General features: G+C 40.7%; 1 protein-coding gene across 2 annotated transcripts in view; it reads left to right on the top strand.

Moving 5' to 3' along the window:
• The first annotated feature begins 4573 nt into the window (after nt 1-4573).
• hs6st3a (heparan sulfate 6-O-sulfotransferase 3a) overlaps nt 4574-23694 on the top strand; it is a 50925-nt gene continuing 31804 nt past the window's right edge. For both annotated transcript variants that reach the window (XM_077199661.1, XM_077199660.1), the window contains exon 1: nt 4574-7180. In XM_077199661.1, the coding sequence (XP_077055776.1) occupies nt 6645-7180 (536 nt within the window). In that variant the 5' untranslated portion in view covers nt 4574-6644. The remainder of the gene's footprint in view (nt 7181-23694) is intronic.

Raw genomic sequence — 23694 nt, forward strand, 5'->3', positions numbered from 1 at the left:
GCAGAGAGCATCATGGCACATTAGCAGAACGGGCAAACGGCCTGCGATGAGACACACATAGGGTAAAACCGGCGGCAGCGCTCCATCACTCCTCCTCAGCAACAGTGCATGATACTTCTCAAGCTGTCAGAGAATGGGAGAGAAGCCCAGATATTCAAAAATTGACCCACATACAGTAGAATATCTGTTGCGTTTTTTAATTCTCTCAAAATCTCTGGTACCTCTTAAAGGAACAGTACACTCAAAAATGAAAATTTTATTATTTATTTTACACGGCAACATTGACTACGTTTACATGCCGACAATAACCAGTTCAAAACCAGGATATTAGCAATAACCCGGTCACGGTCATGTAAACACCGGCAAAAACCCGAATATGCTCATATCCCGGATTTTAAAAACCGGGATATGATACCTGGGGTACCACTTTTCTAACCCGAATTTTTGGTCATGTAAACGCGTATCCGCATATCCCCATAATGATTTACATCGGGATATTGCAATTCCATGTATACAGTAGTAACTCTGTTTGCTCATGGATGTAAACGGGTTATTCCTAATGTTTCAGAAACCCGAATAGTGACCTTAACCCGACCATAACCCGAAATTTGGCTGCATGTAAACGTATCAATGTCCTAAAAACGGAAACGATTTTCCTTCGCGTTTTTGAAAAGTTTCACGCACAACAATCCCTGTTCACACGGATCCGAGAAGAAAAAGACTAAAAATACTGTATTATACATGCCAGGACAGTAGTTGGCAATATCATTTTGTTGTTTAGTTTGTCAAGTTCTCTAGCATTCCTATAGACTGAAGGATGCATTCAAATGATTAAAAGTGACATGGACTTTTACATTGTTACAGAAATGTTCTATTTGAAATAAATGCTGTTCTTTTGAACTTTCTATTCATCAAATAATCCTAAAAAAGGATGGTTTCCACAAAAATATTTAGCATCACAACTGTTTTCAACATTGAAAATAATAAGAAAGGTTTCTTGAGCATCAAAACAGCATATCAGAATGATTTCTGAAGGATAATATGACACTGAAGAAAATTCAGCTTTGCCATCACAGGAATAAATAGCATTTCAAAATATATTAAAATACAAAACATTTTTTTTAATAATATTTCACAATATTGCTGTTTTTATTGTATTTTTGATCAAATAAATGCAACCTTGGTGAGCATAAGTATAAATTAAAAGAGTATGAGTGAGAGTAAATTACAATATAATATTGTTGGATGATTATTGGCCCTTCAAAAGTTTGTCCACCTCTGGTTTAAACCATGAAGAGGTCTGACTAAACCTGTGACGAAGGATTTAATTTGAACTTTCTGAGAATACACATACACCTCTTGACTTATTTAACTCCATGTAAGCAATCTAGAGGAGTGCAAAAAAACATCAAGGTTATGAACCTTAAAAGCACCAAAGGCACTGAAATGTTAAGTGCTCCACTTTTGCAATAAGTCAGTAAAGCCCCTTTGAGCAACCTCTCTTTTTCAATCACTTTCTCTGAGGCCCCATGGGAAGTCTAATAGTTGGCATTATCAAACCACGTAATCAAACAAACAAGGGAAACATCACGATTATGTATACTGGACCCTCTGCTAATGCCCTCTTCCCTCTATAGTTTCTCTTTCTTTCTGTCTCAGCAGGCAGAACAAGAACACTGATTACTTCTCTCAGCTGGGGGAATGCAGGACTAAAGCTCATAGCTGCTGCATTAATCAAAGTTCTGTATGGATTTCTCTCAAAACCGCAGGCCTACACGTTTGCAGGGTGATGCTTTGGATGAGTGCGTACTGTGAGCAGGAGCTTTTATATTGGCAGTGTTGATAGTGTTTTGCTCTATTATGATCTCGCATATCCCTTTTCACTGTTTTATTCGCCAGTAAGAAATTGTAGCCTATGCAAATCTGTGGCTTTTTTTAGGTAAAAATGGTAATTGCGACTTTTTATCTCACAATTCCTCATTTTTTGTTCTCGCAGTTGAGCTTACATTTTGCAGTTCTGGCTTTTTCTCTCAGAATTGTGCAATAGGAACTTACAATTGTGAGTGATTAAGTCAGAATTCTGAGAAAAAATTTTTTTTAGCTCAGAACTGGACTTTATGACTTGAAAGTTTATATCTTGCAATTCTGACCTTTTTTTCACGCAACTTTATATCTCGTAATTCTGACTTTATAACTCACAATTGCGAGTTAATATCACACAATTCTGGAAAAAAAAGTCAGAATTGCGAGATGTAAGGCGATGTCACTGCCAACTACTGGCCTGGCATCAGAATACAGCGGTTTTAGTCATTTTTGCAGATCCGTGTGAACAGAGATCATTTAAAAAATGTTGAAAAACTTTTTCCATTTTTAGTACATCGTTGTCGTATAAAGCCCAAAAGAAAACGAAACAGACACCAAACTGAACGTTATACACAGTTTTAGTTATTTCAATACCGAAATGAAATGTTGCCTGAGAAATGTTGCCTTGGCAGCTATAGCTGGAATAAAATAAGATTATCTTTTTTTAGATATATTTAATTTATAAAAAATAAAAATAAATTTAACATAAGAAAACAGTGACTCTTAAGGCAGCTAACCATTAAACCACGCCACCAAACTGTGTCATGTGTCTTAAAAAAACAGAATAATTTTCCCTATCTTGTTGTCAAGGCTCCTGTGGTGCTTGATGACTAATGTATGTAAATGCACTCAACAGAAAGATAAATTACCAGCTTTGTGTTCATGAGATGTTCGCCTCCTTGAATCTATACTTCGGTTCTAATATTGAGAGTCATACCCTCTCTAATAATTTTAAACTTGTCAAAGCTGGATGCGTCTCTAATTACCCGGGGAGAAATTATCTGCACTTGTCTCTCACACAATATAAATAGTGTATTGGAATATAATTTTTTGCATACCGTCCACTTTTTCACAGATTAAATGTCGCAAACAGAATCTGTGATCCAATTCCTTCTGATCATTCACTGGGGATGATTTTGAGGTTTGGGGAGTTTGAGATGCTATTATGTCAAGTCTGTCGGGATAAAAACAACCCTATATTCTTCCATTTAAATGGTTTGAGGAACAAGAATGTTTTTCCACCCCCACAGACTCGAGAAATCTGAAGATAAACACATACAGCCAATTATAGCAAGTTCATCCAAAGCATAATGATTGTTTTATTGTCTCATTATCTCTGACATTTAGATCTTTCAAATAATTATCTACGATACTCAGTTCAATTATAGATTTTTTTTTAAGTACAATATATTGATTTAATGGCATGAGAAAGAATCTTCCTCTATTATTCTGAGCTGTCCGTGGTGCTGAAATACTCCCAGGTTGGCAACCAGAAAAAAAAATCTAAATTTCATACAGATGTTTTTTTTTGTTGTTGTTGTTGTTGTTGTTGTTAATCACTTTCAAAAAGAATTATGTTGTGAATGTATGATTGCATCATTAGGCAAATCATGGCTAAAAATTATAAACTGACAATCTTTTTAGTTTTCAAACAGTGAATATTGTCCTTTTAATGTTAATTAGCCTTCCAATATTTAAAGCTTGGAGGTGTCCATTAACAACCAATCATTCCCTCCAGAATAATTATGTACTCTATTCAAAATACAATCATATAATAAATTATGATGATGACAGTGGATTTAAAGTGCCCCTATTTTGCTACTTTAAAGGTTCCGAATTTTACTTTGAAGGACTGTATTTCTCAGAGTCCCAAAATGGTTTAATCAAGGGTCCCGTTGCTCTGTACTCCTCCTTTCCAAGAGCGTAATCTGCTCTGATTGGTCAGATGGCCCAATCTGTTGTGATTGGTGTTTCGTTTACAGCGTGTTGGAAAATAATCGCCCATTACCATATCTGAATTTTAGCTCTGAAGTCTTTCTCAGCACTTGATACACAGTGATATGAACAGTAACAATGGTGACGGTTATACCGTATCAAACCCAGAGTCCTCATCCTTTGGAAGTGCATGCAAAGTGTATTTGCTTTCGCAGTGCAGAAAACAGCGTCTTCTCGACATGTCGACAACACGAACCAAACTCTCCGAGCCTAAGCTACAACTACAGTGTATGAGGGTCAACGTAGATGTCGTTCGCAACTTCGCAGGAAGCTAATGAAGAGGCATTATGCAAATTTGTTACATTGTTAAGAAGGTATGTAACAGGAAGTGAGACTGGAACTACTGACGACTCATTTCGGCAGTTCAGAATCGATTCTTTCTTTTAGGAGACAATAACTTTATTTGGTGTGCACTTGATCATTGATCATTAAAACTTTGCAGACCATTTACATTCACAAACAGCTATAATACACTGCATGAAATGTAATACTCGAAAAAGCATAATAGAGGCACTTTAAATGAAGCAGTTGAGGTATCATCTTGCATTATTAATATCAAATATTATGATCTTCTAAGTTGTTATTTGTACATATCTTGGTTACTTTACTTTGACATCCAATGGTTATGGATTGCAGTTGGTCACTATTATACCTGAATGTCGTTTGTAATACTGTTTTTTTTTTAAACTTTGTTTATTAGCTTTTCGCCTTTATTTGGTAGATCAGTGGAGAAGCGAACAGGAAGAACAGAAGTGGGACATGACCCAGTCCGAGCGCGACCATAGGCTCCACAAGCCCCAACAGTGCTTGTCAGGAGCAGGGCACAACCTTCTGCACCACAGCTCAAAATATGAGCTTATTTAGAGTAAGGGAGACCAGGGATTATTGTAACAGGTTTAGTAGTATTTCCTGGCACTTTCAATTAGGATCCAAATGCCACAAAACCTGACATTATACTTTAATGGAAAGCTAAGAGTGTCCTGTAGACAAAAGCAAAAATGAAGAAATCCCGAGCACTGAAAACCCTATTCTGGCCAAACCCTGGATTTTTTTTTTTCAGGCAACACTGGTAAAGTAGGACACAAAGCGGGAACGTTTTTTTTCCTCTTAAACAACAGAGAGAGGCTTGTACATAGTTTGAGTGTTTATTGCCAATATATGCTTACATAAATGTTGAAATATTCACTTGTAAAATCCACTTAAAGGGGTGGTATAATGCCCTTTTCACAAGATGTAAAATAAGTCTCTTATGTCCCCAGAGTGTGCATGTGAAGTTTTAGCTCAAAATACCCCAGAGATATTTTTATATAGCATGTTAAAATTGTCACTTTTTGAGGGTGAGCCAAATTGCATGTTTTTGTGTCTGTCCCTTTAAATGCAAATGAGCTGCTTCTCCCGGCACAGAGGGCGGAGCTACAACAGCTGTGTCCTTTAAATTTCAAAAACTTTTATCATTTTATGGTCAAACTGGAGTCAGACAAAGATGAAGATATTCAAGTTATAATATGTAGACAACATTTCTAAAAAATTAATTGATGAATTTATGTAGCTGATGTGGAGTTAACTGTCTTCTAGTAGCCTAATTGATTAGCATATTCTGTCATGATAATCTATAAATCGCGTTCCCGGGGGCGGGGTTTATGTAAATTATAGCGTTCGTGATGTCATTAATACGAGAGGAATGTCATGTAGTCCCTACCAACCGTTCGTTGTAGTCCTTAAAAAGCAATTTCTTTAAAAAAATATCTCCCTTTGATTTGAACTTTGATCATCTAACTTTGCAGATGTTTTTTTGCTCAAACAGCAACATTAGAAAAGTGAAATCCTAATAAACCGTGCACCCCAAAAATGAAAAAAAATTAGTAGCCTATATGTTCCTCAAAATATTAATTATTTCCTATAGCCCCCTTCACTTCTTCCTTCTCTAATTTAAAAATATATTGATCATTGTCTTAATCATCCTCCTTTTTAACATTAAATTATATTTTACTTTATGCCATTACATTAAGGTTTTACCTCGGTCATTTACAGTGCGCCAGTGGTTGTGAATTGAGCACTGCTACATCCCCTCGATGTGACATTATCAACATAGGAACCCAACCAACTTATTTGCTTCCAAAAGCTCTATTTACTTTTAACCATTTAAGGAAACTTAATGGATATAATGGGAATGAAGCCTGACTCTCCCACTTTACTGAAACATTTTACTCTCTCTCTCTCTCTCTCTCTCTCTCTCTCTCTCTCTCTCTCTCTCTCTCTCTCTCTCTCTCTCTATGAGCAAGTTGCAACAGGAACTCAACTTCCTAAAGCTCATCTCAGAGGAACGCGCATCACAAAGCAGTGCAATAATTCAGCGCTGACGCTCAGAGCGACGGAACGGATATCTGGATGTGTTTCGCGATGTGTCCGGATCTCCCATGCCAAGCCTTACGTTATAATCGATGGGACGAGGACGGACACAATTGACGTCAAACATTAAGACAATCGGCACAGCAAATGGGGTTTCAAAGTCCTGCACTATTTGTTATGTCAGGTAGTTTATGAAGCTGCGTGTAAAGCGTAATTTCCAAGTTTAGTAGACAATGAGGAAACGCAATGCTTGTTTTCCCTTTCTGTCTAAATTTTTTTCCGGTCCAACTGACCTTTATGTAACTATGATCTAACTAAAGGCGCTGTGTTCTTGTTCTGTGCCGGATCAGACTTTGCCTGCGAGCATCATCCGTATAAAGCACCTGAAGGACTCATTCAGCGGCTACAGCATCACCAATGGCGTGATCCTCCGGTTCATGGTCACTGCAATGGATGATAAATCCAACAAACTCCTTTTAGTTCCTGTTTTGACCGTTTTATTTGTCATGATCGGCTATCAGTACATCTGTCCAGCGGGGAGCACGTCCTGTCGGTTTGGGAATGGAGAGAGTTTTCCGTTCTCCAAATATCCCAGAGAGCCTCCGGATCCGGACGAGGACGGTTCGTTTAGATTCCAGTCTAAATTCAACTTCACGCGTGAAGACCTCGAACGCCACGTGGATTTCGACATCAGGGGAAACGACGTGATCGTGTTCCTCCACATCCAAAAGACCGGAGGAACGACGTTCGGGAGACACCTGGTGCGGAACATCCACTTGGAACGCCCGTGCGACTGCCGCTCCGGCCAGAAGAAATGCACGTGCCACCGTCCCGGGAAAGCGGAGTCGTGGCTCTTCTCGCGCTTCTCAACGGGCTGGAGTTGCGGTTTGCACGCGGACTGGACCGAGCTCACGACCTGTGTTCCTGCTGTGATGAATAAAAAGCAAAAGAAAGATGCGCCATTGAACAGGCGGTAAGTAGCTCATAATAAAAGCGCAAAAAATTAAATAAAAGTTAATTTGGTGACACTTTAAAATAGCTTTCAGCACCAGTGAAACATCAGAAGTTCAGGAGCAGTGTGTAACACTTGTTTTAACATCTTTAACTCTAGAACCTTTATACTTTCAAACTTTAATAAAACACATATATCGGCCACCATATTGACTGATATATGTTCATTTTTAATATTATTGTTATGGGCCTGATAAGTAAATTTGGCCGATATATTAAAGAAGATAATGGATTATTTCATTCAGCTGAGACACTTCAGATGTGCACTGTTCGCCATGGTGTTTTTGAATTACTTGAAATATGATTGGAATCACTTCAAAAAGGAAAATACAGTTAAGGGCAACATGCAGAGTAAGTAAGTCATATAGGCTACAATTTGGATTTAGATTTATCAGCCAATATATCGGTTACCGACTTTCAAATATAAAGAATTATCGAATATCAGCCAAGATGTTCATATCGATGCAACCCTAAATAAAATATTCACATGTTTGTCTGCTACAAATTTAAATATTATTATAATAAGTACAAACAACGCTTGTGTTACAACTTATGCCACTACTTGAATGAGTTGTAACACCAATGTAAAACAAAGATTTTTAACATTTTGTACATGGATTTATTGGGGTAATCAAATTTAGTTTTTTTAAATTTAGCCTACCTGAAATCCTTTTCTATGGTCACTTCAATCAAGAGGGTTACTGTCATATAGTGATTTTACCCCTTTAACTAATTTCTAACTGGTTAAACTGATGGTGTTACAATTCACCCTCATGGTACAAAACTCAAATATGAATGTGGGCCGTAGTTTAATGACATTTGTTGCTGATTTGAAAAGCCTATGCATATGTAAAAATGTAAGTTGTTATAAAGTAGTGTTATATCTGCATAGTGTGGGAGCTAAGTGTTGGTGACAGAGAATATATCTTATTTCTTTGACAATGCTTTGCAATATTTTTGCTAGTGTCATGAGTTTGGATTCTTCATTGTCTAAAAATGATCCACATCTGTGAATATCAGCTCCCTGCAGGGCATGGGCTATTCTGAGTCGTACAGTTTTGAATATGTGTGTGACTGAGTGTGAGACAGCTGTATTTTTTTTTTTTTTTTTTTTACAATTTACTTAGCGAAGATATTTTGAAGAATTTCACAATGAAACTTAGTGTGGTCCAATATCATTTGGACTCCTTCATTCTCCCTTTAAGACTTTCATTTATCACAGTGAGACAGATTCGTCTTGATGAGCAGGGCCGCTAAACATTCAGGTTGCCTGACCTATTACATGATAATAAATCCAGTGGGCTGTGGGATACACACCTATTAATATGTGTTTGCAGCCACATGAATATTCGTTCTCATTACCCCACTCATCTCAGTTGGCCCTGCAGAGCTTCTTCAAGCATGTTTATGATCGTCTTCTAAAGGGTCTCTTTACCACCAAACATAAATCGATACTCTCAACTGAGCAAGTCAAAGGTGTTGATTGACTGCACAGGGCTTGTACACTTTCATTATAATGTTATTATGGGCAAGAACAGCCAAAGTACTGCATTATCAACTCTATGTGATTTGTGGCACCCTGTTAAGATCTTGTTTTGAGTTGATTTAACTCATTTTTCATTAGTTGCTTCGGCTAAAATAAATGTGCATGTAGAAATGTTGTAATGCAAAAGTGTAGAAGGCAGTGGAACACTATGTATTGCACCGCAGCTTCTCACTTTTCTGCATGCAACAATGGATGTGGTTTCAATTACACGATCGTGTTACGTTGAGAGGTCTACGGCAGACAATAGTGAAAAAAAATCCCATCTGCTTCCATGATTCAGAATATTAATCCCCTCCCCACACATGCACACACACACACACACACACTGAATCTCATCTTCTAAATCCTCCGTTCGTTCACGATGCCTCGGCAAGCAGGCACTCCAGCATTCAAGCGGATAAAGGCAAAACGAGATGTGATAGACCAAGAAAGATAGCTCTGAGATCCAACTTAAGGCAGCTTTTTATTGGGTACTTTGTGAAGACAAGTGCTTCTGAAATGCACTTCCACTATAATTATGTATTATTGTGTTGGCATTTGAGATACTGTGTTGTAAGTAAAGATGCAGGAAAGCTGAAAGCATGTTCATGTGTGCATTCACTGGAGAAGACATGCCTTGTGAGGTGCAGGTTTCTGTGTGTGTGAGATTGGCCCTTCTGTGTGTATATGCAAAAGACAGCATAAGGCATCAGGCATGTTTGGAAATGGAGCACTACAGGCATTACATTAGCAATGCATGAAGGAGTGCAGCATGTCCTATGTGCAGCAATAGAATAACAATCCTTTATAGAGACTGCTTGGTATTCTCACAAAAGAAGCATGTTTTGTTGGTGTCTCCCATTAATCTAACTGCTTCTAGGATATTTAGAAGTCTTGCTGCATTGTCAATTGGTGTTATTTATCACTCCTTGAATATCCCTAAGGAACCAGTGGGAAAACCACAATGGGCTGACACTTTGACAAGAATGCAACAAAGAAAGGAACATTAAAGCATTAGTTAAATAAGGGTATGTTTGCATGAAAACAATGTACTAAAACGTTTTTCTGTTGTGTTTTTTGCGCATAGAGGACAACATTGTTAAAACAATCCCCTTTCACATGGATCTGCGAAAACGACTAAATACGCTGTATAATGCATGCCAGGCCAGTAGATGGCAATGTCACTTTGTAAAGAAACACTACATGCCTATAGACTGAACACGTAATGCATATGCTCATGATGTCAGTGTTTTCACAATTTTTTTAGTTTACACAGAGACAATAACAGTATTGCTTTCAAAAAAAAAAAAGTTTTCAAAAGTTAGCATTTTCAGGCCCCCAAAACACTGTTGTCGTGTAACTGAATGCCCAAAATGCATTAAAGGGACATTTTGTAGGAATTTCTCCCATTTAGCGGTGAAATTGTATTTTGCATTCAAACGAAATGTGCTCTCCAGCGCCTCGCTTTTTCAAATGCGTGTTGCATCTACGGTAGCTGTTATGTACCAAAAAGCTATGACAGGATGTCTTCTAATAGCACTTCGTTTTTCCTTTGGATGAACAGGTTTGTTATTTCAAACAAACTGCAACTTGACACAACGAACAAACGAATGTTACAGTATGAATTACTGACTGACTTGCGGGGCAGTGACAAGCGCCTCTCACTGCTCTGCTCCTCCATTTCTGCTGCTTTCAGTTACGTGACGCTGGCTCTGAACGAAAACGTGTTGTGGAAACGCGTTGGCCTAGTACTTTTAGACCCTCTCTTCTATTATAGTTTTTCAAGATGGCGGAACTACATGGATGCCTCCGTGGACCTACCCCATCACATGTATAATAAATTCTTTCAAAAGATAATAAATTCTTCGTTTACGAGGATAAGTCAGATAATTAGCAGAGGTATTTGTACACCATTGAGGACATATTTATGAATAAAAATATTGATCTTAGATAATAAAATACGTAAAAAACAACACATTGTCCCTTTAAAAGTTTTCCTTTTGTAGTTGAAAATGGTGTCATGTAAACGATTCTGCCACCATTTATACATCCTCATGTTCCTTCTTCATGTCAAAAACCTTCTTTTTTAAGTCAGTGGAGTGATATTTATTAAATGGGCAAAACATCAGCTGTTTAAAGGTGCTCTAAGCGATGTCGGGTGACGTCACTTCTTGTTGACGTTTAAATTATTGGCTAGCTAGACCCTCCCTCCTCCTCATCTGCGCATTAACCCCCCCAAACCCCACCCCCAAATCCTTCTTGTCGGTTATTGGCTGGAACAGTTTGTTATGTTTCATGGTGCGGGTTAGCCCAGTTGGTTTTTGTTGCTGTTTGTGGAGCCTGGGGTGTCAAGAGATTTTTGCTACCATTTTATTTTGAAGTGGCCAGCCAGCACCAGCATTTGTGACAATATTTTGTTGTGTGAATATAACAGTGGAAATAATAAAAGAAAAAACAGAGCTTCTGCTATTAAACAACAAAAAAAGTCTAGCGTCGTCAGACTATCCTGCCAAGTTCACAGGCTTTCTGACAGTCTGTTTCACAATGTCACATTTTGACTGGCACATTTGATGCACAAACTTCCCGCGCCACGAAAAATGCAGCTCTACTGAGTAGGCTAAAGGTATGATTAATTTTTTTTTATGTTCAGAGGGCTAGTTAGCTGATTATTTCACTGTATTGTTATTGTTTGTCACCGGTTTACAGTTCAGCCTGTTCTAACTTACCATAAAAGGATTAATTTGTTAAACGGGTCGCAATAAGTGTGTTACATGTTATGAAACGTGTTTATTTCATGAAGAGTTGAATTTTGAATATGTTAGCCTTTTTATGTAATATTATTCAGTCCTCTGCCATCTGTATTTGCTCAGTAGCTTTCAGTTTAATAGTTGTAGTACATATGTCAATGGTAGGGAAAATGTTAATGGATATGACAATGCTAAGTGTTTGGTCTCAAGGAACTTTATCCGCTACTAGGGATGTGCATCTTCATAACTGAGGCCGATGCGCAGTGTTGGGGGTAACTTATTACAAGTAACTTGAGTTACGTAATCAGATTACTTTTTCAAGTAACTAGTAAAGTAACGCATTACTTTTTCAATTTACAACAAATATCTGAGTTACTTTTTCAAATAAGTAACGCTAGTTACTTTTTCACATTTATTGACTGACAGCTCTCCTGTCCCCATGTTGAGAGAAATAGTGAGGTGTTGTGTGCATTTGCATTGAACATGCATTTACTCATCTCACTTGCACAAAAACATTCAGTATTCCCCAAAATGAATAAAAACAGTCAAATGCAATCTCAGAATTTTGTGCAAAAGTTTTATAATTAACTATGTTAAATTACACAAATATACTTTATGTATTTAATCTCACTTTATTAACCAATGTCTTTGCTGCTGAGCTACAATGATCTAATTCAACCATACTAATAAGCAAAAATGACTTTAGATTAGGTTTAGAAATAAGAGTGTTGAACTTCCTTCTCCTGTATCCTATTGTTATTTAATCAAGAACAGCAGCAGCTGAAAGGTTTGTTTGAGCAGCGCCCTCTACTGTACAGTAGTAAATATGCATTTCCTTCAGCCTTAGGCTTATTCATTTAACTTTTGATGTGAAAGGGCCTTAACAATTGGCAAAAATAGATTGTTTTAGCTGCTATTAAAAAACAAACAAACAAGTCCATGCAGGTGAGAAAAAGTAACGCAAAAGTAATGTAACGCATTACTTTCCATAAAAAGTAACTAAGTAACGTACTTAGTTACTTTTTTGGGGAGTAACGCAATATTGTAATGCATTACTTTTAAAAGTAACTTTCCCCAACACTGCCGATGCGATACGCATCTCGATGCATAGCCAACGATACGATACATTAAAGATACATATAAGCAGCATGCCGATGCGATGCAATAAGATTCACTACAATAAGGAAGGGATGCGATCCGATTCAACGCGATGCTATTCAATGCATACAATGCAATGGAGAAAAATATAATGCTATGCAATTCAATATGGTACAGGTAGTTAGACATAGCCTACAGCAAATCATAAATTAGCTTGCCATCTGACTTTTAACGCATGGCTATTTCACAAACAAAAGATTTGGTTTTCACAAGACCAAAAGATTAAATAAAAATAAAGACAGACTCCAGTTACACTTTTAAAAAAATAAAGATAAATAAAAACAGACTGTCTCCAGTTACACTTTTAACAGCTCACACATTAAACGGTGAAAAAATGTAAGGATGCTCAGGGAAAAACAATGAATAAATGTTCCATAACTTGCCAGCAGGCTTACGTGATTCCAGCAGGTAGGCTAACTCCGTGAGCAGAAATCAGGGGCTGTTTTAACATAGGCTATACAATAATAAATAAATAAAAAACTTTTCACTAACAGGTCTTTCATAACTGTATGAAAAAAATAAAGTATGAAATGTAAAAAGAAATATATATGGAAAACATTTACATTTTAATTCAGACATCCCAAGTCTCACGGAATTTCCGGGAGTCTCCCACATATTGATAGCGGCTCCCTGATGCCCGGAAATTAGTTAAAATCTCCCGGCAGAGAGGGAGAGAGCGAGAGACCTTGCGTGTGTGTTTGCCTCATGAAGCACATGTAAGACAGAGAGCATCCTTTCTGGGGGGTGGGGGGGGTGGGTTGTTGGGTTGGGGTGTGTGTGATTGTTCGGTTTTGTTGACGGTTGGGTGTCTTACATGCTGTCCTACATGCGCTTCAAGAGACACACACACCCAAGGTCTCTCGCTCTCTCCCTCTCTGCCGTGCGTGCGCAACACAGTTTGGAGCACAGTCTTGCTCGCCAGCTCTTGATTCCGGGAGATTTGAACTAATTTACGGGCATCAGGGAGCCGCTATCAATATGCGGGAGACTCCCTGAACTTCCGGGAGACTTGGGATGTCTACAGCAGAGGCAGTTTCATGACTGAACTAAATATATACCAGCCTCTCTTTCTCTACCCCCTTCCTTCCATTTGTGGAGCCAAATCCCATTCTACATATCAAACTTGTGTTTAAGCCCCTGTTGCCGTCAGGCACTAATCAGAGTCAGCCATCGCTTCCAGCAAGGTGTTCTTGAGATGCTTGTAATCTTCGGATTCCTTCAGAAAGATTAGTGCAAGCGAGAGCGGCAATCTAATCATCTGAGTGAGAGATTACCATCCAGATTTATGCAAAGTCTCTGTCTTGCTACCAGTTGTGTGTCCTCCCGCTGCTCTGGGGATCGCTGCCATCAGCTCCCGTGGGTCTATTCTTAATGTGTTTTTTTAGGTCGTGGCCTTTCATCTCTTGAGGATTCAGAGAAAGAGAGGTTTATAATGAAAATTAAGCTGAAATGATACCCATCACTGGCACCAGCATTCCAGAACTGTTTTTAATATACAAGCTTGTCGATTTGTAATACTTAACAAATTTTTACAGTTTTATTCAGCAGAAAATGTTATTTCGCAAGCACATTTATTTCAATCAGTTCTCCAACTTTGTCTCTGACGTTTCTTTCAACATTCCTAATGAGATATAGACTACCGTTCAAAAAATTCAGGGTGTTAAGATTTTTTTATTTAAAGTCTCTTATGCTCACCAAGGCTGCAATTATTTGATCAAAAATACAGCAAAAATTGTAATATTGTGAATTATTATCACAATTTAAAATATCAGTTTTCTATTTGAATATATTTTGTAATTTATTCCTGTGATCGAAAGCTTAATTTTCGGCATCATTACTCCAATCTTCAGTGTCACATGATCTTTCAGAAATCATTCTGATATGCTGATTTGCTGCTCAAGAAATCGATATATTTGATGATACATCTCGATAAACAAAAAAATTACTTTGTTCAATAGAAAGAAATATAAATCTTTTGTAACATTGCAAATGTCTTTACAGTCACTTTTATCAATCAATATAATGTGTCTGTGCTGGATATAAGTATTAATTTCTTTATTAAAAAAATGTACTCACCACACAATTTTAACCAGAAAAAAATAGTAGTTGTTGTTTGTACGAATGTAGAGCTACAGTATGGCATGTGTGTATAGCATTGTCCAGGTAACTTGGTCTTGAGAAGATATGGCCGGTCTAGGTAATGAGAATTAGATACATTTATAATTTTGAGTTTATTTTGTGACTGCATATTTTCTTGGCACATCTGAGAATATTTTGAGACATTGTTGAAATCTCTCTAGCAGTATATCTCTCTTACAATATAATTAGCATATTGCAGAGATCTTACTTTGATTTAGCTATCCTCATAATCATTTACAAAATGGCATGGGCAAAAAAAATATCTTTTCATTGTGCAAAATCAAATATATTTATGATATATATTTTATTTCAATGACTGGACACAAATGTCATCAGGGCAGTCGGAATGATTGTCCTTCTATCACTTGTGGCAATAAAATAATCTTGGACCAGTGGCACAGCGTACCTTTAAACACTTTGAGACGGCTCATATATTGTAAAGTTTGAAACACACTGTGATGTGGCCACCAATCAACTTAAGAGCCAATGCAGAGAGAAATGCAGAGATTGCAGTACATACATAGAGCTGATGCCAGAGGTGTGTTGAATCTGGTCCAAGAGCCTTTGGGGTTTGGTGCTGGAGCTCTTAAATGCTATCTAGTTTCAGAGTCCTTGGGTATGCAAAGTCGGGAGCAGATATATGCATGAACACACACACACACACACACACACACACACACACACACACACACACACACACACACACACACACACACACACACACACACACACACACACACACACACACACACACACACACGCCTCTCTCACTCCCTTTGTTAAATTCTCCTTTTACTCCATTTCCATTCTTGCATCCCCTGGGGTTTCCATCGTCTTCCAAGAATAGACTGCATTCAGGTCTGGGATCAGCAATGAGGCACAGTGTACGGGCTGCAGTGAAACTGATATGTGTGTACTACCTAGTCTCAGAGCCTAGGTCTCTCTCACTTTCTCTCTCTCTCTATCTCTCTCTCTCCCTCTCTCTCTCTCTCTCTCTCTCTCTCTCTCTCTCTCTCTCTCTCTCTCTCTCTCTCTCTCTCTCTCTCTCTCTCTCTCTCTCTCTCACACACACAGCTGGCTTAGTTGTGGCCTCTTTTCCACAAAAAAAACACATGCCTCTCTGGCACACTACCAAAAAGAACAAGAAAAAAAAATTAATAATAAAAATAATAGCTTTATTAATCAGTATTTTGTCTTGTTTTACAGTCAACAAAATATCTAAACATCCTTACAAAAAGATACAATATCTTAGGAATCAGTAGGAAGCTAGTTTATGTACCTTCTCATTGATAAAGTGTTTTCTGGTTTTCAGTATTTAAACTCAGATTTATGATTTAAAGCTGCAGTCCGTAACTTTTTTTGGGTTAAAAATTATCCAAAATAAATGTTTGAGCAAGTACATAACCAGCCAGTATTCAAAACTATCTACTTGCCTTAGCTCGATTCAAAACAGTAGGCTTGTAATAGTTTTTAATTCCAGTGGTACCGGTGGATTTCCACGGGAAATTTGAGCATGTCTTTGCGTCATTACGTCACATCTGTACACATAAAGAAGGAGTCTCGGCTAGTAGGCTATATTGCGTGTGAGGATGATGGAGGTGGAGATTTATAGCCTTTTTCTCACGGCACTTGATATAATTAAACTTATCAATTTGATGGGGGATCCAGAAAGGTTTAAACGACAATCACCAGTGACAACTGGACATTCACCCTTTGTAAAATGCGAAAACAAGGATAATATCGGAAGGGCATTAAATGTAGTCACGCAATGCTGATGTTGTTAACATTAACAATTTGAGAACAAGGTATACTTTGCACGGTTTGACGTGATATGATAAGCGAAGCGATCATTATATTTAATCAGCGTGATTTACTGCAATGCTTTTTTTTCCCTTAGTTGGTCAGAACAAAAGTAGATGTTACTTGTTCAGATGACATTTTCTGGTGAAAATTATTATGTTGGTCATATATCCAAAAAGTAGAATCTGTGATTCTGAATGACAGTATAAACCATTATACGCGGCGACCGACAGCCGCACATTCTCCTCAAAACATTGGATTCATCCACGCAGTCCTGTTCTGAGGCACAACCCACGTAAAGTTGATAATTCCGCGAAAAAATGCAATTGCAGATTTCGAACAGAGATGGCGACAAAGAGGAAAATGGACTGCAGCTTTAAGTACTAAGATTTAAATGAATCATTTAATACAATGCACATAATGTTTTCATTCATGCTTTTAAATTGTAGGCTACTTATACTTATTAATTACACTGGTAATTAATTTATGTAATTTATTATTAATTAAAAAATCCACAATTTATCCAGTTCTACACCACAAGTATGTCTTTTCTAAGACAATTTTTTTAAAGAAAAAAACAATTCTGAAAAAGAAATAATTGTTTGCTGTGAATCTGCTTGCATCCATGTTTTGGATATTGCTTCGACCACCATTTTACATTTTTCCAGTCTTTAAAATCATGATGACATAGAAAGTCATTTATTTAAAAACCTGTTTAAATATTTTATATGATCAGTGCCTTGTCACATTATGTTCAGTTAGTTTCATTATCATGGACTTTTAGTTTGTTTTCATGTGTTCCTTTGTTCAGTTTCCCGCTCCTCATTATTAGTTCATATGTGTCCGCTGTCCCTCACATTCATTCTCTGTCTGATTACTGTACTGTGTGTGTGTGTGTGTGTGTGTGTGTGTGTGTGTGTGTGTGTGTGTGTGTGTGTGTGTGTGTGTGTGTGTGTGTGTGTGTGTGTGTGTGTGTGTGTGTTGTGATAGTCACTTAAACTTTTGACTTTATTTTTAATTGTTATTATTTTTAATTTATTTATGCAAAAAAGGTATATAATTGTTATATCAGCCATTTATTGGTTATTGGCGAAGGCACGAAAAATATTGTTGGCTTATGATCTAGGCCAAAATTATTTTAATTTTAGTGAATTCCTATGATATATCATAACTTAAGCATTCACTCTGCTCATTGTGTGCATATGAACATTATTATTTGCTGTCTATAACAGTAGTTTCTTGTGTCAGTGCCAGATGGAGCAGGAATCTCTGAGTGAGGGTTTGGCTCAGGCTTGTTTTTCTAATAGTATCCACAGATCAAATTGGGCAGCAGAGAGAGTGTCAGCATCTTTGTGCAGTTTTTATAGTTGAGTGTCATTCGGGAATCCACTGCCAACCAGTTGGCATCAGCCATGAGAAATCACTTCCTTTGCAGGCCTCTTTATAAGAGAGACAGAAAGACACGTTTTTATACGTGTGTAGGTGGATAGGAGACAGAGAGCGAGGGAGGGAGACAAGAGAAACTGATTGTGTGAGAATATGTTTTGTAGCTTGCCGCAGTTGAATGTTGTATATGATCCTGTCCAAAGAACATCCTTCATCAGTTGCTTACCAAATGGATCATATCATAAGAAATCAAAATCCTGCACTCTAAAAATGCTGGGCTGTTTCAACCCATGTTTGGGTCAAATATGGACAAACCCAACTGTTGGGTTTCAAAAATTGTAAAGTCCCCCTGTAGTGAACATTTTATCCCTCAAAACTCACCTTTGTTCACCAAAATGACATATTTAAGCGTTTTTTTCCTTAAATCTTTTCTTCATGCCTTATAATAGCTTGAATGTAACTCTACACCCTTGCCTTATTTAGTATATGAGGTTCTATTAATATGCAAATTAGCCCCGCCTCCACTCACAGCAGCTCAGAGACCCACTCGTTGATGATCACACATTGATATGATTGGTTAGGTAGTTTGTGACTTCAGAAACACCAGTGGTTCCCTTACGAAGGGAACTCAACGATGCGTCCATCGACGCCATGGGAACGCCCCCAGCGTGACTGCGTCTGAAGCATCTATGTCAACTAGTCCAATGGAAAGAATGAGCGTCACGGGCGGGTGACGTCATGACCAGGATATTATAAAAGCACATCCGGTGCAAAATGGCATTAGCTTCTGTTGCCTCAGCAAGCGATCTGTGTTATACTGTCTCTGTCTATTTATTGTTGTCTGTTGCAATTTATTCGGAAACGTTATGGCGAAACAAGTGTACAAGCAGTGTGTTCCTCCCTGCCCGCGTTATTTAACGGGTGAGGACACAAACGAGCTTTGTGTCATTTGTTTGGGAGTGGAGCATGCGGTCTCAGCCTTCGAGGGGGCTGAGTGTCAACACTGTGAAATGCTACCGCTCCGCATGCTCCGCTCTCGCCTTTCACTCTTTGATGAAAAGAGTGGGCAGGCTCGCGATCCTCAGGGATCAGGACCCGCGTCTGCCGAGGCAGAGAATGCATTCCTGGGGATCGCAAAAGGATCTTTCGGAGGGGTTGGAGACGGGTCCGCGGGCCTTTTCTCCTTCCCTACCCGGAAGATCCAGCGCTCTCCCCCCGGTGTCGGAAGCACCCGCTGCGGTTTCTTCCGCCCGGGCAGAGAGCCCTCCATTACTTCAATGCTCTTCCTCCGAGGAGGTCGATGTTATGAGTATGGAGAGTGAAAGCACGACTTTTTAGCCCTCAAGTTAACACTTATTCGAGAATAAGAGGGCTAAAAGAGTATGGTTATGAGGCGATGCCCCAGGCGGAACAGAATTTAGCCAGCTATCTTTCGCCTGGTCCCGCATCGTCCCTGAAAGCCTCGGCTTTGCCCACTAGACCGCTTAAAGCCACCTCGGTTTTAGTGGGCAAAGCTTATACGGCAGCAAGTCAAGCTGGAGCATGTCTGCATACAATGGCAGTGCTTCAGGCTTATCAAGCTGACCTGCTGGGGGATCTGGATAGTAGTGAGGGAATTTCTCATGACGATATTCGAGAACTTCGTCGGTCTACCGATCTTTCTCTCAGGGCTACTAAGGAGACCGCCAGAGCAATTGGGCGGTCTATGGCAGCCTTGGTAGCTACTGAGAGACATTTATGGTTAAATCTGTCAGAGATTAAAGAAAAAGATCGAGCTTTTTTATTAGATGCTCCGCTTGAACCTTCTGGTCTCTTCGGCGACGCAGTCCACGCGGTCGTCGAGAGATTTCAGGAGTCTAAAAAGCAAGCTGACGCTTTTAAAAAGTTTATCCCTCGCCGTGTCCAGCCCCCTGGGGCTGCTGGGCGTGAGCAGCCCCAGCCGTCGAGCTCATCATATCATGTGCAACAGAAAGAGAGTGTTGCGTCTCGTGCACCTCCACATAGACACCTAACCCTCTCAACCGAAGTCTTCTAAGTCGAAGCCGGATCTGAGGACCGTTCTTCAGGCGAAGAGGACTTCGGCTCAAAAAAAAAAAAAAGGTCCTGATGTTCATGCGTCAGGCCTGTGAGGACAGCTCCGACCGAAGTAGAGCGGTGTACACCTCATTATACGGTGCCCGTTCCATTTCGGGGTCCTCACGAGACCGTTCTGCCAACCCTGCCACCCTTGGTGCTTCAGGGCGCAGCGGTCTCCAGCGAGTCGCTGATGCTATGCTGCGGCACAGCATCGGTTTCGCGCCCTCTGAGGGGGGCTTTAGAGCAGCCAGTTCAGGTAGTTCCTGCCATGATGATCCAGGCTCCAGAATTAGCTGTCTCAGTAACACCAGAGACCAGCCTCGAGAGGCTGGTTCCCTTAGTAAATTTTCTGGCAGCGTGGAAGCTTCTGCCGAATATTTCTCGTTGGGTCCTGCAGATTGTAGAGAAAGGATACAGAATCCAGTTTGGTTCTCGTCCTCCTCGTTACAACGGGGTGTTGCCCACAGTGGTGCATCCCGAGCAGGCTCTGGTAATGGAGCAAGAGGTAAAGGCCCTGTTAGCGAAAGAAGCTATAGAACAGGTGTACTCACCCGACTGAGAGTCGGGTTTTTTCATTATTGGTTATTTCGGGTTATTTCATTGTTCCAAAAAGGATGGAAGGTTGCGTCCTATTTTAGATCTTCGTCTGTTAAATCGGTCAGTTCAGAAACTGAATTCAAGATGCTGACACTCAAACAGATCGTGACTCAAATCAGATCCGAGGAATGGTTTGTCACGATAGATCTGAAGGACGCCTACTTCCATATCTCCATCCTCCCTCAGCACAGGAAGTTCCTAAGGTTTTCTTTCGGGGGCAAAGAATACAAATATCGGGTTCTTCCTTTCGGTCTAGCTTTATCACCCCGCACGTTCACGAAATACGTGGATGCAGCTTTAGCCCCTCTCAGGCTTCAGGGCATACGTATTCTGAACTACATCGACGACTGGCTGATTCTAGCGGAATCTGAGCAGTTGGCGGTTCGGCACCGAGGTGTCGTTCTCGCTCATATGCAGATGTTGGGGTTGAGGCTCAATGCCAAGAAGAGTGTGCTTTCTCCAGTACAGAGAACCACTTTCCTTGGTGTGGTATGGGATTCAGTGACGATGCGGGCCACCCTATCGCCTGTTCGGGTAGCTGCTATCCTGTCAGCCACAAAAGAGCTGAAGCTAGGCCAGTCACGCACTGTAAAACAGTTCGAGAAACTGTTGGGTCTTTTGGCAGCAGCGTACAACGTGATACCTTTTGGCCTGCTGTACATGAGGCCTTTACAGTGGTGGCTCAGGACCAGAGGGTTCTCCCCAAGGGGAAACCCACTTCGTATGATCAAGGTCACGGGGCGTTGCCTTCGTGCCTTAGTTATATGGAGGAAGCACTGGTTCTTAACCCAGGGTCCGGTGTTGGGAGCTCTTTGCCATCGAGTTTCTATCTCGACAGATGCTTCCCTCACCGGCTGGGGAGCGGTAATAGAAGGCCGCTCGGTTCAGGGTCTGTGGAAGAGTCATCATCTCTCGTGGCACATAAATTGCCTGGAGATGATGGCTGTCTTCAATGCGTTGAGGCAGTTCCTCCCAGACCTGAGGGGCCATCATGTGCTCGTACGAACAGACAACACATCAGTGGTCTCTTCTCTGAACCGTCAGGGGGGCCTGCGTTCGCGTCCGCTTTGCAAACTGGCGCACCAGATCCTCCTGTGGTCTCTGGGGAAGGTACTCTCTCTGAGGACAGTGTATATTCCTGGGGTCCAGAATATAGGAGCAGACATCCTGTCGAGGCAGGAGCTGAGGCCAGGGGACTGCGGACTCCACCCCGAGGTGGTGGAGAAAATCTGGGAGTTTTATGGCCAAGCAGAAGTGGATCTGTTTGCGTCTCAAAATACGACGCACTGTCCTCTGTGGTTCTCCCTTACTCACCCAGCCCCCCTGGGCCTGGATGCTATGGTGCAGACGTGGCCGAGGCTACGTCTGTACGCATTTCCCCCTGTTGCTCTGCTCCCAGGAGTTCTGGAGCGAGTCCGCCGGTATGGAATAAGCCTACTGCTAGTAGCACCACGCTGGCCAAGTCGGATCTGGTTTTCGGACCTGATCCATCTCCTAGATGGTCCTCCCTTCGAGATCCTGATCAGGAGAGACCTTCTGTCTCAGGCCGGGGGCACAATATTTCACCCTCGACCAGAGATTTGGAACCTGTGGGTTTGGCCTCTGAGGGGGCCCAACTCATAGAGCGTGGTCTTTCCGCCGAGGCTGCTGAGACCATTCTAAGCTCCAGAGCCCCCGCTACTAGGAAACTATATGCGCTTAAATGGAGAGTTTTCTCTTTATGGTGTCACCGACATCAGTGGGGTCCAGTTAACTGTTCTGTGAACACAGTACTCGAGTTCCTGCAGGAGCGTTTTACGTCAGGCCTATGTCCTTCCACGCTCAAAGTCTACGTGGCGGCCATTGCGGCCTACCACTCCCTGGTGGGGGGTACATCGTTGGGTCGAGACCCCCTGGTTACACGTTTCCTTCGTGGCACTTTGAGGCTGAGGCCTGCAACTCGCACTAGGGTGCCAGCTTGGGATCTTGCTATAGTACTAGAAGACCTGTCTAGGGCTCCATTTGAGCCCTTAGATTTGGTTTCAGATAAGTTTCTTACCTTTAAGACTATCTTTCTGCTAGCTATTTCGTCCCTTAAGAGAGTTGGAGACCTTCAGGCCCTTTCGGTTTCCCCCACTTGCCTTGAGTTTGCACCGGGGATGGTCAAGGCATTCTTATATCCAAAACAGGGATACGTCCCTAAGGTGCCGACCTCGACTCTGAGGCCTATTGTGCTGCAGGCTTTCTGTCCTCCTCCTTTTGCATCTGCGGACCAGGAAAGACTGAACCTCTTGTGTCCAGTGCGAGCACTGGACACTTATGTGCATCGGACATCTTCATTTAGGAAGTCCGACCAATTACTGATTTGCTTTGGATCACCTAAGAAGGGTCTTCCTGCTTCTAAACAGACGGTCAGTAGGTGGATAGTTGAGGCTATTTCACTTGCATACGAGTACTCGGACCAGCCGTGTCCTTTGGTGGTCCGAGCTCACTCTACTAGGAGTATGGCGGCTTCTAAAGCCTTACTATATGGGGTTTCTCTTCGGGACGTCTGTGATGCGGCGGGCTGGTCCTCTCCGCTCACATTCGTTAGATTTTACAGTTTAGACCTGGATGCTGCCCCAGGTTCTCAGGTGCTTAGTGCTTAGTTACAACAGACTGACACTCAGGTACTTGGAATTCTGGGGCTTTGGGTATTCTCGTTCCCATGGCGTTGATGGACGCATCGTTGAGTTCCCTTCGTAAGGGAACGTCTCAGGTTACTATTGTAACCATAGTTCCCTGAGAACAGGGAACGAGACGATGCGTCACCCTGCCATACTTCCTGCATCCCTGTGATCGGCTTGCTTCGGCAATTTTCGAAGCTAATGCCATTTTGCACCGGATGTGCTTTTATCATATCCTGGTCATGACGTCACCCGCCTGTGACACTCATTCTTTCCATTGGACTAGTTGACATAGATGCTTCAGACGCAGTAACGCTGGGGGCGTTCCCATGGCGTCAATGGACGCATCGTCTCGTTCCCTGTTCTCAGGGAACTATGGTTACAATAGTAACCTGAGACGTTT

The sequence above is a fragment of the Siphateles boraxobius genome, unplaced genomic scaffold (assembly GCF_051911475.1).
Source record: "Siphateles boraxobius isolate OS27281-9 unplaced genomic scaffold, OSU_SipBor_1 41, whole genome shotgun sequence".
NCBI classification, from domain to species: Eukaryota; Metazoa; Chordata; class Actinopteri; order Cypriniformes; family Leuciscidae; genus Siphateles; species Siphateles boraxobius.